The sequence below is a fragment of the Aptenodytes patagonicus genome, chromosome 4 (genome assembly GCF_965638725.1).
Source record: "Aptenodytes patagonicus chromosome 4, bAptPat1.pri.cur, whole genome shotgun sequence".
In the NCBI taxonomy this organism is placed as follows: domain Eukaryota; kingdom Metazoa; phylum Chordata; class Aves; order Sphenisciformes; family Spheniscidae; genus Aptenodytes; species Aptenodytes patagonicus.
Window position 1 is genome coordinate 17,803,026 of NC_134952.1, and position 16,774 is coordinate 17,819,799.

Sequence of the window (16,774 nt, forward strand, 5' to 3'; positions counted from 1 at the left end):
CCAGCCCCGCCGCCTCTGGCCAGGGCAGCCTCACCTCCCCCGGAAGGCTGCAACAGCGAGACTTACCTTAGTGAGCTGGGCGATCTTCTTGCACATTTTCATGTGCATTTCCTGATTGCATTCCTCTGCCGAGCTGCTGCGAGCAGCTTTAGATCCATTGCAAGTCCCGGGCTGATGAATCTTGTTTATGCCAGAGGCCATTAGGCTTGAAATATTGTAATCAAGTCTGTCTGTGTACGCTCCGGGTGGTGCGATCCTGTCCCTGCTGCCGGCCTCCCCCGGCGCGCTGCACGCACTCAAACCCCCATAGCACTGGAGGAACTTCAGCCCCGAACAGGGCCAGCTCCAGCCGCCGCTGCGCTCCCTTCTGTGCAGATGTCCCAATCCTTCAGCAGAACACCCAGGCGAGGAGGCAGAGAACAGCATGTGCAAACATCCTGATCGGGATTTTTTTTTCCCTCCCCTTCTCTTCAAATGGTTGAGCGTCTGCCAGGAGAAGATGCCAGCGGCTGGATACTACAAATTCCCCACAGGAGACACTGAGCCAGCCATACAAGCAGCAGCACAGACGTTGCTGGGGATCTCTTACAGAAATCGTCTGCAGATTAAATCATGTTACCTTCTTGGGCTGCCAAAGGATTGCAGAGGTCATCAGAGAGGACCATGTTGGCACCTTTCATAAGCTCTGCTATTTTGGGAATCCTCTCTAAGTCCGGATGGACCAATAAAGAGATGAAGAAAACCTTGTTCAATTTTTGCTGCTCAGCTGAAAGCAGAATGGAGCAGTTCTTCCAGCTAAGAGGCACACTTGAGCACAGCTGAGCCCGGGAGCAGTGTCCAGGATGGTCCACCTGCCTTATCCAAAGAGACTGGTTAAACTAAAGGCATTGGAAAGGTGCCAGAAGAAAACTGACAATATTACAGGTCATTTTTTTTTCATCTGCAAGCCATTCCCTCTCTTCAAAGAGACCAGGCTTGGTCATGGCTACATGTAAAAATAAATAAAAGGACAGAAAGGGCAGAAAAAAGGGCACAAAAAAGGCAAGCTATTAAGATAACGGGATTTTTAAAGAAGAATGGTTCAGTAAAGTGTTATGCAAGCAGAAAATGGTTAGTGGACACATTTAAACAAGCCTAGAAGAGAAAGGGGAAGGAGGAGAAGGCAAAGTAGGGTGAAGTCAGAGCAGCGGAGAAGAGGAAAATGGAGAAAGAACAGGTAAGAGAAGCTGAGCGTTGCTCAACACCCCTTCGATGTGTCGCTGCAGCCAGTACAAGAGCAGGCCGAGGGCCCCATCTCAGCTCACACTGGCTTGCAGCCCGCCAGAGGGGACATGAGGCTGCCTCTTCCCCCCCCACCCCATGCAGGTAAGGCAGCTTTCCTGTCTCACCTCCTGGCAGTACTTTCCATCCTTCTCGGGCAAGAAGCTTTCACTTTGCTAGTGGTGAGTTTGAAAAAGAGCTTCCTTCGGACTATCAGAATTGGGAAGGAGGATTACATGGTGTCAGCTAAGGGCAGGGCAAAAGGAAAAACGGAAATCCTCTCTGAGGGCAAAAAGAGATGAAGCACTCTTAAGAATAAACACTCCAAGAGGAAGAAGAATGCCTGCAGGCAGCGGGGGAGGAGGAGGAGTGAGAAGATGTAAGAAGAGAAGACTTTGGGACAGAGAAACCAAACCCTTAAATTGCTGGGAGAAAAGGAGGGACTCTAAATCTCCGGAGGCAGAAAGAATCTTCACTCCAGGAGTGAGAGGAAATGAAGACTGACTGAGAAACGCAGCGTAGGAGAAGGGAAAGGCCAGGAAGGAAAACAAAGATGGTCACAGTTGCTGGGAGATGCTAAGCAGGGAAGAGAAGTTTAGCCCAGACAGAACATTAATAAGAAAAGGTAGGAAATAGAGCCTTATACACAGGAATGACTAAGTATAGTTTCTTCATTCACTGGCATTAGTGTCCAAGATGCTGCTGCTTGTGACTGGAACTTTTTCTATGACTAGGGCATAAGGACACGCCATTGTCAATTGTCTGGTATCTGGTAAGACATATACTCACACTTAAGTTTAACTCAGTTAATATGGTCATAATATCTTCTCTACATGGTCATCAATTTGAGAAAAAAGTGTAGGAACTTAATTATATGTAAAATTTTTATAAAACTGACATGCTTATTAGGACAATCAAGAGAATACAAAGGGCTAGAACAATTTCCTAGCACCTTGTTTCCTCAGAAAAAGAACAAAACTGAGTGAAAATAGAAAGCAAATTAAGAAAAATGCAAAAGGTCTTAAAAGTACTTATAATAAGTTACCTGTGTTATTGCTCTACTAGACAGATAGTAACATTCATGTTTTTTCTACTGAATAGCAGACGACACACTGGACCTGAATGCATGGTTGGACAGAGACTTGAAACATTTACACACGCATAGACAGAGCAGAGGAGCACAGATCTCCAGGTACGCTGGGAAAGGAATAAACCACTGAGACATATTCAAGCAGGCAGTTTATGTATTTTGGGGGGTTAGAGGGAAAAACTTGAGGCTTTGGTACAAGATGGGGTGTTAGCAGAACATAATTTGTCACTGGTAAATTATTCTGAGTCCAGACAAGACTTGTCAGTCAAACATTGGAAAAGCTTCATTCAGATCTCATGCACCAGAAAATGCAACCACAGAACATAAATTCATAGGTGACTCAAGTTCATTAGTTCCACCACTCAAAAAATCCACTTGATTTCAATAACAGAATTTCAGCAGATAATGCCAGAGCTTTTCAATGAGAATTTGACCTATTTTTTTCTTCCAATTGATCTAGGGATCACCTATAGATAGGACGACAAAGCAAGGACACCACAAAGCATAATTTAAGTGTGTACTATACAAATGTGGGTTTTGTGAGAACCACACGGAACACATAGGAAGATTACAGAATGTTCTTGAACTTGGGGCAGTATATGGCAAAGATAGTTTAAAATACAAATTAAAAGTCTAAACAGAAAACACACATGCACACTTCTGCTTGAATTATGATTGCTGCATTAATTTTAAGTAAATTATGAGAGAAGGTGGTCATAGCACTACTATAAGTCTATGAGTAACTGTACACAGGTTTATAGCTTTACAGATTCATTAACTAATTTACCTTTTTATTATAAAAAACAAGTCATATATGAGTAAAAGACTATAAGTCTTCCATTTTCGGTACCTGCTGCTTGTTGAGTATGCAGACTATATAGCTTCTGAAATCTTTATAATCCCTCTTTGCAGTCCTTCTAACTCAACCAACTGTGGTATGCATAATAGAGTTGAGAGACCTTTGTTCTACAAACTTTAGTCTTCTCAACCTTTGAATTTGGAAAATCATAGCACATAGACTATCATTATATGAAAGCATGTTCTTTCTCTTACTTTGATGGTGGATTGGGCCATTATTACACAACAAAAATTAGATGTTCTGTTCATTACATCCTTCCAAAATTTGTGTTCAGGTCTGGTTTTTTAATAATATAATATTGAAGGAATATTTACTGTTCTCAATCAGTGAGGAAATAAATAGGGCTTCTGATGAGCTTTGACTTGGAATCAAATCCTTTCTTGTTTTAGAGGCACATGTGGGAGAACCAAAAATTGAATTACTTTCTTCCTTCTATAATGTTTTTATAAGGCTTTTCTCCCTCTGTCAAAAAGAAAAGAAACAACTTGGAACAAAATCTGCATGCAAAGTAAGTAACTTTTGAGTTCTTACCTTTTTTCTATGGTACCAAAGCAATTTGTCATTGCTAGGTTAACATAAAAGCACTTTGTCCTGTCACATATTTAGTCCATAAGAGTGACTCAGATGTCAGAAACATTCTCCGACAGCTGATCAGTCAATGCCAGTAAATCTTTAAAAGTGCCTCTAAGTCAACATCATCAGGATTGTCAAATGAGAAAAGGTGCGATTCTGGACATGGTTATTACAAAATCCTTGCCACCAAGCAAATTAGCTTTAAACGCCTGAAACAAATTTCAGGTAGGCTTTCATAATACATATATAAAATTCTTAACACCCCGCATGATTTAAACATCAGTATAATTTAAGTAAGGTGTGACCCATATGGATCGAACTCACCCAGTTTACCTCCCTATCTCAACTGAAACCTAAATCCATCAATTCAGCATTATTTATACCTACACATAAAAATCTTTGTGTCATGTACAAGGTAAGACTAGCTACTATTAAAAGACCCACACACCCTGAAGACATAAAGAAGATATTTCTGTTGCAAATGTTTAACACATAAGTTTGCTCCTTTGTTTAACATATTACAAACAGCTTTCCCAAAACACAATTAATACAGAGCCCAATTCTTCCACTATTTGTCTGAATACCAGTACTACTGACGTCAGTGGAATTTTTTTTTTTTTTAATACATGAGGGCAAAGTTAAACTGATCCCCCAGATTACACTCTTCTGCTACTTTGCAGTCCAATAAAATTTGCATTTGAAAATGGTAGAACAATACAGTTAGTCATTAACTGTCACGTTACGTTTCAAATGACAAAACGGTAACAATAAAATGGATTTAAAACTTCTCAAGTTAGTGAGTGTCTCAACAAAGGAAGATGCAGCCCTAAGTGAGATTCTAATTTAATTCATAAATCACTACCCTCATTATTGATCCCCATTTAAATTCATTTTGGTCCCAAAGCAGCTTTTTGACCCCAGAATACAGGATTCAGGGACTGTTTTTCCCTTCTTACAGGAAAAAAAAAAGGAAATAAAAAGTAGTCAGAAGACTCGTAAGAGCAGCTATCCCGCTCACCTCATTCACTATCCTACTTCCGATAAAGCTTGTTTTGGGATTGAATGCAAGAAAAAGGACAAGTATAAAGTGGTTCTGCCACTGGTACATCTTGGGTAATTACATATATTATGTATAATTTTTATATATATACACATAATATTATATATAACTACTTTATAATTTTCATTTCTTCCCACCTCATAAAGCAAACAGGATTTGAGAGTCCAATTCAAAAACCACCAGAAGTGCTACCTCCTTGACTGAAACCAGTAACTATTCAAAAATGTATATACAATTTTACAGCTGACTTACATACACACAAGGTTTGGAGGAATGTGGTGAACAGAACCTCTGATTACTACTGCATAATGATGGCCCAATTATGGATGAAATATTACTGTGCTTATATTTTTAATTTGGAAGCTGGAACCAACCAGATGCATCAGTTATGAAAGCCCTGGGACACCTACTGAATAGGATAGCAACGACTATCCTTTTTTTAACCTGTTTTTTCACATAGTGACCTACATCTAAAATTACCACAAAGTAACTGGCATGCAGCAAGTTTGGCTTACCCTGTGGCACTGTGTATTTGCTCACACAACAGGACTGACAAAGGAAAGAGAAAGGATCTAGAACAGTGGGTCAGAAGTAGAGGGAGACAACCAGAAGCAGATCATAGCATAGCAGATTAGGTCACTATTTTAAAGGACAATGAAAAAAATCTTGAATTATTAGAGCACACTTCCCTCCAGAGCCTGGAGCACCATCCAAGGTTCTGAGTTTCATCATTCCTTTCCTTTTCAGATAGAACTGTGAAACCCACTGGCCATAACCTCTGGACCTGTGCTGCTGGTGAGGTCCTTATCCTCCCAGTCAGTCATTGTATCCATCCCTCAGGAAGTAGCTGGCCCTCACTGAGCCCTGAGAGTTAGCTCAGAAAAGGACTGAAGGCCCAGGGCTGAGCTGAAATGGGGTTCCTGGGCCCATGGGCAAGGGGTGTGGCTGGAGGCCCCAGATGAGGCTGCTCAGGGGCCATTAAGGCTTATTAGTGCAGTCAAGGCCCTGAAACATAACCTGTAAAAACTCTGACAGCAAACACCTCCATTAGTTAAACAAAGCATCTGGTATCACAGGGAGACTGTTATACTTTATGCAGAGCAAAGTCTAAATGGCCAACATTTGTGATCCTACTTCAGCATGTTATATACCACATGAAATACCAATTATGATACTGGGAATCTGGATTCCTGTGGCATATTTACCCTGAAAACCAGTATGTCTAACTGGGTTAGACATCAATGTGTCATAACTGACGCCTGAGTTCTATTTCTACCTAGAAATACAAAGCCTAGCAGAAACATTTAAAGCAGACTGGAGGAAATAAATCTTACATCCTGGTTGAAATCCATCATAAGGGACCGCCAGGTATTCACCAGGGAAAATCCTCACCTGTAGATCTGAGATGCAGGTAGGCACAAATGGGCTGCCAAACGCATGTGAATCAAAAGTAATTCAGTTTGCATTATTAGTTTCACTTAAAATAAAAGTCCTGCGTTTTTAAAGCCACAAGAATCACAAAGTTTTACCTGCTCTTCTTTTCCTGTTTCCATCTTCTTCTCCACATCCTTTTCTCTTCCTGTTTCCATAGTTATCTTTTTCTATAGCAGAATAATGCTAGATTAAGTTAATTTTCCAGTAAAAATATCTTGAATAGAGAGATTGTATTTCCCTAGAAAATATAACCTTCAAAAAAAACCCCAGCTCATTGAGGATTTGCTGTTGATTATAGCGTTTTTGTAGAGTGACTATTTATCCAACATAAAATAAAAACTTTTAGGAAAAAGTTAATATATATGATTCTATGTTACTATTGTACTTGTGCGTATAGAATCCATTTCCTGCTCTCTAGGAGCAGAAGGGGATTAGGCCAGATCCATACGTTTTAAAAGTTAATACAAAACACAAACGACTCACCTTTAAAATTTAAAATTTAAATTTAAAATTTTTATCTATAAAATAGAACACTTTTTTTCTTTCTGCTGCCCTCCATTCTCCACATACAGCTTATATACCCCATAATCCTTGACACGATTGTAAAGAGAAAATAATTCCATTATTTTGTTGATAAAAATCTGCTACTTAAAGAAAGCACAGGGAAGATTCAGATCTGGAACAAGACTGACCCCTAGCGCTTATCTATTTTATTTGTTAGGTGTTCTTTTTCTCAGCGAGCCAAAAATGACCCTTCTTCAGGATGGATTCTGCCTATTTGACCTACTGCCATTTGATGGTATGTCATCTGTTCTTACTAGATAACTATCATCACTTGAGGTAATTCTACACTTTTTTTTAAAGCCCAAACACACACAGACGTCAAATACCTTAAGTTCCTAGTGTCCACAGTTAACTACTTCTGTTCACGTTTTCGAATGCTGTCCGTAACTCTGTAATTAATATATGCTCAGAATGTTTCCCCTCAGCTAATCATCCCCTGCCTTGCTTCTCATTAAATATCAGTCCCTGTCTCACAGTATGTTCTGTAACCCATAACGACTCTGGAGTTTGAGCTTAGTTATCTTTCCTGTTTTTAATGAGATACAGAATTTATACATATGAGATACATATACATATGTATATAAATATGTATACATATTTATACATAATGAGATACAGAACTATTCTCAAGTTAAAGGACTTCTGGGAGGACATTAGGTGCACAACAAATGCTTGAAAATTTGGGGAAAATTTCCACTAGTAAAAGATTCAGTCTGGAAGAAACACAAATATGCATTCCAACAAGTCAGTTATCCATACTATTCACCTTTTCAACCCCCCTTACAGCTCATACAAAACAGAAGGATGTTTCACTAAAAAACAGTCTGCAAGTTGGATTCAGCTTAGATAGTTCACCCAGAGAACTAAGTAACCAGTTCCTTAACTGGTTACCTAGTGAACTTAATCCCCTTCGTTACCTAAATCTTTAAAATAGGCAAAAGTGAACTTTAAAATAGGCAACCACATCTTGCTCTAGATACAATAGCTGAGCATTTTGTGTCTCATTGGATGATTGTCCTGGTTTTGGCAGGGATAGAGTTAATTTCCTTCCTAGTAGCTGCTACAGTGCTGTGTTTTGTGTTTTGGATTTAGGATGAGAATAATGTTGATAACACACTGATGTTTTAGTTGTTGCTAGGTGGTGCTTACACTAGTCAAGGACTTTTCAGTTTCCCATGCTCTACGGATTGAGAAGGCTGGAGGTGCACAAGAAGCTGGGAGGGGGCACAGCCAGGACAGCTGACCCAAACCGCCCAAAGGGACATTCCAAACCATGTGACGCCATGCTCAGTACATAAACTGGGGGAAAGCTGGCCGGGGGGGCCGCTGTTCGGGGACTGGCTGGACATCGGTCGGCGGGTGGTGATGCACTGTGCATCACTTGCTTTGTGTATTATTATTACATTATTATTATTTCAATTATTAAACTGTTTTTATCTCAACCCACGAGTTTTTCTTCTTTTCCAATTCTCTCCCCCATACCACCGGGGGGGGAGGGAGCGAGCAGCTGTGTGGTGCTCAGTTGCCGACTGACGTTAAACCACGGCAATCATCATTCTCTAGAGGACTTTTATTTTAGACACAGGCTGAGCTTTCTTAGTTTGCTACCCCAATTACTTCGGTGTAAGGCTCCCCTTTACAAAATGCAACTATACTCATTTTTCCAGACGATCACGTCCGGAGAGGACTTTAGGAGAGTGGCTGAGGGCAGTACGAGTTTATCAGGCCTACTCAACTATTTTGCACCAACATACATTCTTGGAAATCCTCTTGCCCGACGCTTCTCCTCAGCCGCGGCAGGGCCGACACCCAGTCGGCTTTGAAACAGCCGGTCCTGCCACGAGCGCGTCCCAGCAGGCGGAGGCGAAGCCGGCCGTAGCCCCGCGCCGCCCCAGCCGCCCCCCTCTCCCTCACAGCCCGCCCCAGAGGAAGATGGCGGCGCGGCGCCTTCCGCGCGCTCCCCGCTAACGGCCGCTCCGCCCGCCACTGCCCGCCCCCTCAGCGGCGCAGCACGGCCCGGCCCCGTCCGGCCCGGCCCGCCCCAACCCCCGCCCCGCCTCCAGCGCGCGGAGACGAGCACGCGCACCCCGTCTCCCATCCACCGACTTTCTCGCGAGACTGGGAGCGGTACTCGCGCCGAGTTTGAAGCTGGGGGCGTGGGCGCTGCGGCCGTTGCTGGTGCGCGCGCGGCGGCTGGCGGGGGACGGTCTCCGGTGGCGGCCCGGCGGCTGGAGCGAGGAGCGGCTTGGCGCGGCTATTGGGCGGGAGCCTCGGTCCGCTTGCGGTGCGCGCTCCTTCCGCCGCTGGGAGCGGCCTTGCTGCTGTAGGGCCCTGTGCGGGAACAGCAGCTCTCCGCCGTCCCGGGGCGGCTCCGCGCTACGGGAGTTCGGAGCAGGGGAGTCGTGACGTGACCGTCCCCTTTCTCTGCAGCCATGGGAGCAAAAAAGAAGCTTCTGCAAATCAAAGAAGCCTTTCAGCTGGCCCAGAAGCCTCACCAGAACCATGCGAAACTTGTTGTGGCTTTGAAGAGCACCTATAATCAGGTACGCCTGCCCTCGGGGCGTGCCAGCGGCTGGGAGGAGCGGTGACCCGCCGGGCTGAGGGGAAAGTGAGGGCGCTCAGCTACTGCTCTGCTTTTCCTTCAGAGGGCAGGGGGCCTCTTCGGCCTTGTTTCCCCTAAAAGAAGCATTGAGGCCGGTATGCCTAAGAAGAGCCCTGCGACTTAAAAAAAAAAACCCAAAAAAACCCGAACAAGCCACGCGCTAAACTATTAATACGCAGTTGTCCCCTACGAAAATGGGTGTAAGAACAGCCCACGGCAGGTATTAATGATGTTGCTGGAAGGTGTTTGGATACCCGAGAAGTAGGTGTGACACAGGATAGTAATGGATGAGGGTGTCGATTGCCGTTCTGAAACCTCTTAGCAGGTAAATGTAAACTCCAGAATGGAGCCCAGCGGTCAAGACACATGCCTTTTGTGGAGTTAAAGCAAAATTTTCAGTGAAGAGTGCACAACAGCGGGTGTCAGCTTTAGCGCTTTAAAAATTTAAATGGAAGCTGTCAATTATAAAACCATTTATTTTATTTTTCTGTGGTACTGCTTTTGAAAGATGAACCAGTTAGTTATCTTTTATTGTGGTTTGATTTTCTTTTTTTTTTTTTTCAGTTGGAAGATAAGGAAGATTTTCATGAAAAATTCGTTCGTTTCCTTAAGTATGCTATGATAATCTACAGACGGGAACCAGCAGTGGAACAAGTGATCGATTTTGTGGCTAAATTTGTTACTTCATTTTATCAAATGGAGAAAGAGGATGGTAGTGAGGAGGGAGAAGAAGATAATTTACTTCTGAATTATGTGTTTAACTTTCTGCTTGAGGTACAGTTACACTTATTATTAAATCTTTAACATCACAAACGGAAACTTCATGCAGTGGGGAAAACTTGCTGGCACTCGAGATGATACCTACAAACTAGAACTTAAAAAGTAAAAGCAAGGCAAAGCTAGTGCTTTACGAGTAACACCACCCTCCCCAAACCCAAAAACCCCACCACATGCCCCCAGTAACTCAACAACTGGATTTCAAAAGTTAGGCCTGTGAGAAAATATGAACTGTTTTCTTATTTGGCTGTCAGATGTGTCATAGGCTTTACTATAGGCGCATTTATAAGTGAAATTGTGGAAGTGTTGTGGAAATGAATTCATACTGTTTCTTTGATAAGTAAAAATATTAAAAGATCTTTCATACAAATATGGTTGGCATATGTATTATTCCTTTCTGCTTATTGCAAGTGTTATATAGAAAGAAGATCAACAATTCCAATAGCATGGAAACACAAGTAGAATTACGTTTTCTTAAACTAGTATTTTGACATAGAAAAAATATTCATCAGGCCAAGATCGTTAGTCATCATGGCTAATATCCTTTTTTTTTCTTCTAATGTTTTATGAAGACAGAGTGGTAAGTTAGATAATGTACTGTAGTCTACATTGAGTGGTAAGCATGTTTCTTCCTTTGTGAAGGCATTGCTAATTATGTAAAGTGCCACTGATATAGGTGATGTGCCATAATTGTTTTCCAGTTCTGTGACTTTTTAATCTTATTAAAAATAAACTTAAATAGGAAAAGCTTTTGAAATACAGAAGTGCATATTTCATGTACTGTATAGAATATTAACTACTTACATGTGCGTATTAATAGCCTTATGTTGGAAATGAGAGAAGTTTGTTTATAAGAATACTTTTTTTTTTCCCTCTTCTTTCCCTAAGTCTCACAATGCGAACAGCCATGCAGTTAGGTTTCGAACATGTCAGCTTGTTAATAAGATTTTGGGAAATATGCCAGAAAATGCCCAGATTGACGATGACTTATTTGATAAAATTAATGAAGCTATGCTGATTAGACTTAAAGATAAATTTTCAAATGTGAGAATTCAAGCTGTCTTGGCCCTGTCTAGACTTCAAGATCCTAAGGATGAAAACTGTCCTGTTGTTAATAGTAAGTAGTATTTTTTTTTTCTTTTGTTTAAGAACATCTGTTGATTTACATTACTTTAAAACATTTTTAAGCTTTTTTTTTTAAGCATTGAATAAACAAATCTTAGAGGGTAGTCTTATAGTAATTCATAAACTGTGGAGCTCTTTGCCAGAGGAGGTTGTAGATGCAAGACATCTGTCTTTTCCCCTTGAATGTACAGAACTGTTTGAAGGAGAGATCCACTGGGGATTAAAAGACAGAAATCATATTGGGCTCAGGCTATTCTATGAACTGAATGTAGCTGAAGGATGGTGAGAATAATGGTGTGTTGCTAATTGGGGTGGAGATATGATACATGCTTGCTCAGTCCTTACCCTCTAAGGACCCTTTTGTGCCATTAATTGAATTGAATTGGTACAAAACCACTTAGAGGAGTAGAGATGATAATAGAAAAACTAATTTTGTCTCAAATTATGGCTGTCTGCCCCATGAGAGGCAAACTGATTACTGACATTGTTGACCTATGCTTTTTTTGGCCTTTTTTCTCCCCCCCCCCCCGAATCTCATCTTACTCATGGATCACTTCCTTTAAGAGATCAAAACCTCTGGAACCCAGGTTTCTCGATGCTGTTTGTGGGTTTCTTTGTGTATGGTATGATTTTTGACGAAGCATCTGCTTCCATTGTCTCAAGGTAGATAGACTGTAGGTTTGTACCAGCACAGCTGTTGTGTGAATTGTGCCCTGACTAAACTTTACATACTGTCTTTTGTGAAGGGAGTAAGTTAGTTAGTTGGGGTTTTTTGGTTGTTAAGGGTACCTTCTTTGAAATTATATTTTCTAAGTGTTTGTTTATAAGTTGCTTATTTAGGAGCACACAAATTTCATAGTTAATCATCATCTCACAGAGCAAGAAGATGAATTCAAGTATTCTCTGATTAAATTCTTTTTGTTGTTGCTTTTAATATTAAAGAAGGGTCAAGAATATAACAAAAAGCATTACGTGAGAGATTTACTATTTGAGTTTTGGTAGGCTTAATGGAGATTGCAGTTTTCCATTTATAGGAAAACTTGAGGATCTACCTCAAAGGTAATGAGGATGTATAACCAGTGAATAGAGGTCTTAAGGACCCAACATTTGGAAGCATTTTTTTTTTGTCCAGTAAATGACAAAGTGGTTATTTATAGGTGGGATATAGAGTAGCAATTTTCAGAGTTATTAATTGAAGATCCTACTCATGATTGCAAATATTCTTTTCGTAGTTGACTTTCTTTTGAGATCATAGCTCAGCATGTAATTGCCATAAAATCTTGGGCTTGTGACCCTAAACTGTTCCCTAAATTTGTATGAGCTATGCAGGAGCAGAGGAAGGGTTTTAATAACAGCTGCTGACTTTTTTTTAAGTATTTTCTGTTTTTCTGTAATGTTCCAAACTCTTATGAAAACATTATTATGACTATTTTACTTTCAGTTTACAACACTTTGCTTGAAAATGATTCAAATTCAGAAGTGAGGCGTGCAGTGCTGTCGTGTATTGCTCCATCAGCAAGGACTTTGCCAAAAATTGTAGGCCGCACTCTGGATGTAAAGGAAGCTGTCAGGAAGCAGGCATATGAGGTAAATTGGATCACTTAATATTAATTTCAAAGACTGATATAGGAAAAAGGCTTTAAAACTTTTATTATATTTCACCGGTTAAACACTCGGAATGGTTAAATAATTTATTTTCACTTGCCAGAATTTTGAGGGGGAGTGATTTAATACAAGTTTTCAAGTTAAAACCCTTGAACTTGACTGCAGAACTTGGTTGTTTAGAAATTACTTTTGTGATAGAACGTGGCTCTTCAGGATCAGGCAGTAAAAGCATAGATTATGTATACAATCTTTTGTTTTCTGTCTATGCATTTTGTGATGTTTGTGAAGCAATTTTTCTTCTCTGTTATTACATAATAGATAATTCAGTAAAGTTAGGATCACAGCAATACTAGTGCAAAAAAAAAATCGTATTTTTGGTATTCCAATTTTGAGAACTATCAACCATTACTTATGTTTACGTGTAGGGTAAGGGCAAGAAGGTATGCTACCATGTGTATTTCTTGTGCAGGCATCTTAGGCAAGATCTTCAAACAAAATGTTCAGTTTTTTCGCACAGAACCATCTTCTGTTCTTTCTTAACTTAGATTAAATTCTATTTTTTAACTGAATCTCTGTGTTAGTAGGCTTCAAGAAAAGTACATACTTCAGTCATTTCATTGCAGGTATTTATTGCTCTTGGAGCTTTAACAAGAGAATAGTTTTCATATCCAGGTGTTGCATTCAAGCGGAGCTGCCAAGCTTCTAAGCTATTTGTTAACTTTATTCTTACTTTATTTTATTTTACATTTTCTTCCATGCACAAGAATCTGCTTGTTAATGTATTTGTATGATGCTCATGGTATAGGTATTACAGGCTTTTATTGACTTACGGTTTCTATGGATGGATAAAACTGAGAGTTTAAACCCACAGGTGGTTAATGAATACAGTTGTTATCATTTGTAGAAATAATTTTAATGTCTTAATTTTTTTTAAGGTTTTGGCAGAAAAAGTTCACATGAGAGCTCTGTCAATAGCGCAGAGAGTAAAATTGTTGCAACAAGGACTTAATGACAGATCTGGTAAGAGATCATCTTTCTCAACATCTTAATACAAATGTTTGGGAGAATACTTTCTAATGTTTGGGGGATGATTTATGTGGAAGCTGTGATGGCAATAATAAGGAGCTCAAAGGGAGTCATGAGGTACCAGGAAATGTTTAAGCACAAGAGATTCTGCTTACTGCTTTGGTTTTCCAGTTCCCTTATAGTGGACAAACCAGAAAAGGATTGCACTTTCAAAAAACTCGAAAGCCACTGAGCTCTAAAATAGGACCAAATGCTATTAAAATTAAAAAACAACAGTGTAATTAAACACAGAAGTAGAAAAAATGTAATTATTTAAATCAGTGTATTTTGAAACATGTTTCATTACAGATATTTTTGTAACTCATAAATATATTAAAGAATTGAAATGTAAACATTAATATCAGTTTGATAATTATTTGAAATTGTTTCCTATGTTTATTCGGAGAGAAATCTTGTCAGCTGGTTAGTTTTTTGTTTAACTAGCTTGAATTTTTTTTTTAAATTAATTTTTGATTGACCCTCATTCATCATGAAGCAGCTTTATTCTTTTTGACGTCTTCTGTACTGTATCATTTTTATATAAAGGGCCATTCAGAATGTACCCATAATTGTGTGTGATGTTGTTGCCAAAAGATCAAAAGGTCACATGCATCTGAGTGAGACAATTTTGGCCTGCCTACATAGAACATGGCTTTTTTTTTTTGTGACAATAGCAATTATATACATGAATTTCACAATAAGAGCTGCCGGTTTTTCTAAGTGCTACTGTGTTATCCACATACTTTGTTTGGAAATTCTGCACTAAGCCCTGTTGAATTTTACTCTGAGAATTTTCCTTGCTTAGTGATGTGTTGCTTGTGAACTGTGAGAAGTATGACCTATGTGGATATTAGAGAACAAGATAAAAGTACTGTGTTCATTAGTAACTGGGGCTCTTAAAGGTGTGTCGTGTATGCATGTGGTTTTTTTGATCTGCCTTTCTTTTTGGCTAGTTGGGGATGATGTTAGTATGCTCTTGACAGCAAAGGAAGAGAGGGGTTGGCCGAGTGCTTTCTTATGCTGTATAGAACTACACTTAAAAAGAAGTCCTCCTTCTGTATAATAAGTTTTAATTAGCATTTTTCCCCACGTACCCTGAATTGTTCTATAGTAGTCTAATGAAGTTTGTCAGGTTTTGTTTTTGAAGTCCAGCACTGAAAAACCCATGTTCTGAATTACTATTTCTTATCAGTATGCTAGTTTGCTGTTTGACCTAACTAGCTGCTTCTTGTCTTCTGGCTGCCACCTCCTGCCCCTGTCTCCCTGCCCCCCTCCTCCCCCAATAATCATAGAATCATTGAGGTTGGAAAAGACCTCTAAGATCATTAAGTCCAACCGTCGACCCAACACCACCACCCACTAAACCATGTCCCTAAGTGCCTCATCTACTCGTCTTTTAAATACCTCCAGGGATGGGGACTCAACCACTTCCCTGGGCAGCCTCTTCCAATGTTTAACCACTCTTTCAGTAAAGACATTTTTCCTCACATCCAATCTAAACCTCCCCTGGCACAACTTGAGGCCATTTCCTCTCGTCCTATCACTAGTTACTTGGGAGAAGAGACCGACACCCACCTCGCTACAACCTCCTTTCAGGTAGTTGTAGAGAGCGATGAGGTCTCCCCTCAGCCTCCTTTTCTCCAGGCTAAACAGCCCCAGTTCCCTCAGCCGCTCCTCATCAGACTTGTTCTCCAGACCCTTCACCAGCCTCGTTGCCCTTCTCTGGACACGCTCCAGCATCTCGACGTCCTTCTTGTAGTGAGGGGCCCAAAACTGAACACAGTATTCGAGGTGCGGCCTCACCAGGGCCGAGTACAGGGGCACGATCACTTCCCTACTCCTGCTGGCCACACTATTTCTGATGCAGGCCAGGATGCCATTGGCCTTCTTGGCCACCTGGGCACACTGCTGGCTCATGTTCAGCCGGCTGTCGACCAACACCCCCAGGTCCTTTTCCGCCAGGCAGCTTTCCAGCCCCTCTTCCCCAAGCCTGTAGCACTGCATGGGGTTGTTGTGGCCCAAGTGCAGGACCCGGCACTTGTCCTTGTTGAACCTCATCCAGTTGGCCTGGGCCCATCGATCCAGCCTGTCCAGGTCCCTCTGCAGACCCTTCCTACCCTCGAGCAGATCAACGCTCCCGCCCAACTTGGTGTCGTCTGCAAACTTACTGAGGGTGCACTCAATCCCCTCATCCAGATCATCGATAAAGATATTGAACTTGGTCTTGACGGATAATTTTTTTGTCTTAGGGTGAATGTGTTTCTGTTCTAGTAATCTTTCAAAACTGGGAGGGAAGCTACCTTCACTATTTTTTCCTGTGATCCTTCATTTGTCAGGAACAAGGATTTGTTGTATTCCCTTACTGAGAAGGTACAGCCTTTCTACATGGCCTGTATTTCAGTGACACTGAGGTGTTTGACATAAAGAACTGCCACCTTTTATGATCCAGAGCAGATACTTTTTCTGTTGGTGTCTATCTTTTCCTTAGGATGATTCTTCATCCCAGCTATTGAGAACCTGCTCTTTTTCTTGACACCTAGAATCACAAGGAAAAATGTCTGCCAGGGTATGTAGCCTCAGTGATACCATTGATATCATATGCTCTTTGCTGGGCAGAAGAGGTTTATGTTCCAAATTGGCTGCATTTATATATACATCCAGTAGTATTCCCTCATTTTGATCTGTTTTGCAAATTCTATAACCTTGAATATGTATATCTTTATCGAATTTGCTTCTCTGAGTAACTCCCAAGTTAACAAG

General features: G+C 40.9%; 2 protein-coding genes across 4 annotated transcripts in view; one reads left to right on the forward strand and one right to left on the reverse strand.

Moving 5' to 3' along the window:
* The window catches only part of FAM184B (family with sequence similarity 184 member B), a 50,984-nt gene extending 50,505 nt beyond the window's left edge, over positions 1 to 479 (reverse strand). For all 3 annotated transcript variants that reach the window (XM_076336002.1, XM_076336001.1, XM_076336000.1), the window contains exon 1: positions 67 to 479. In XM_076336002.1, coding sequence (XP_076192117.1) covers positions 67 to 426 — 360 coding nt within the window. In that variant the 5' untranslated portion in view covers positions 427 to 479. The remainder of the gene's footprint in view (positions 1 to 66) is intronic.
* An 8,622-nt stretch (positions 480 to 9,101) lies between these two features.
* Positions 9,102 to 16,774, forward strand: part of NCAPG (non-SMC condensin I complex subunit G) — a 32,750-nt gene continuing 25,077 nt past the window's right edge. The window contains exons 1-5 of the mRNA XM_076336004.1: positions 9,102 to 9,383; positions 10,007 to 10,216; positions 11,108 to 11,336; positions 12,786 to 12,931; positions 13,885 to 13,969. Coding sequence (XP_076192119.1) covers positions 9,273 to 9,383; positions 10,007 to 10,216; positions 11,108 to 11,336; positions 12,786 to 12,931; positions 13,885 to 13,969 — 781 coding nt within the window. The 5' untranslated portion in view covers positions 9,102 to 9,272. The remainder of the gene's footprint in view (positions 9,384 to 10,006; positions 10,217 to 11,107; positions 11,337 to 12,785; positions 12,932 to 13,884; positions 13,970 to 16,774) is intronic.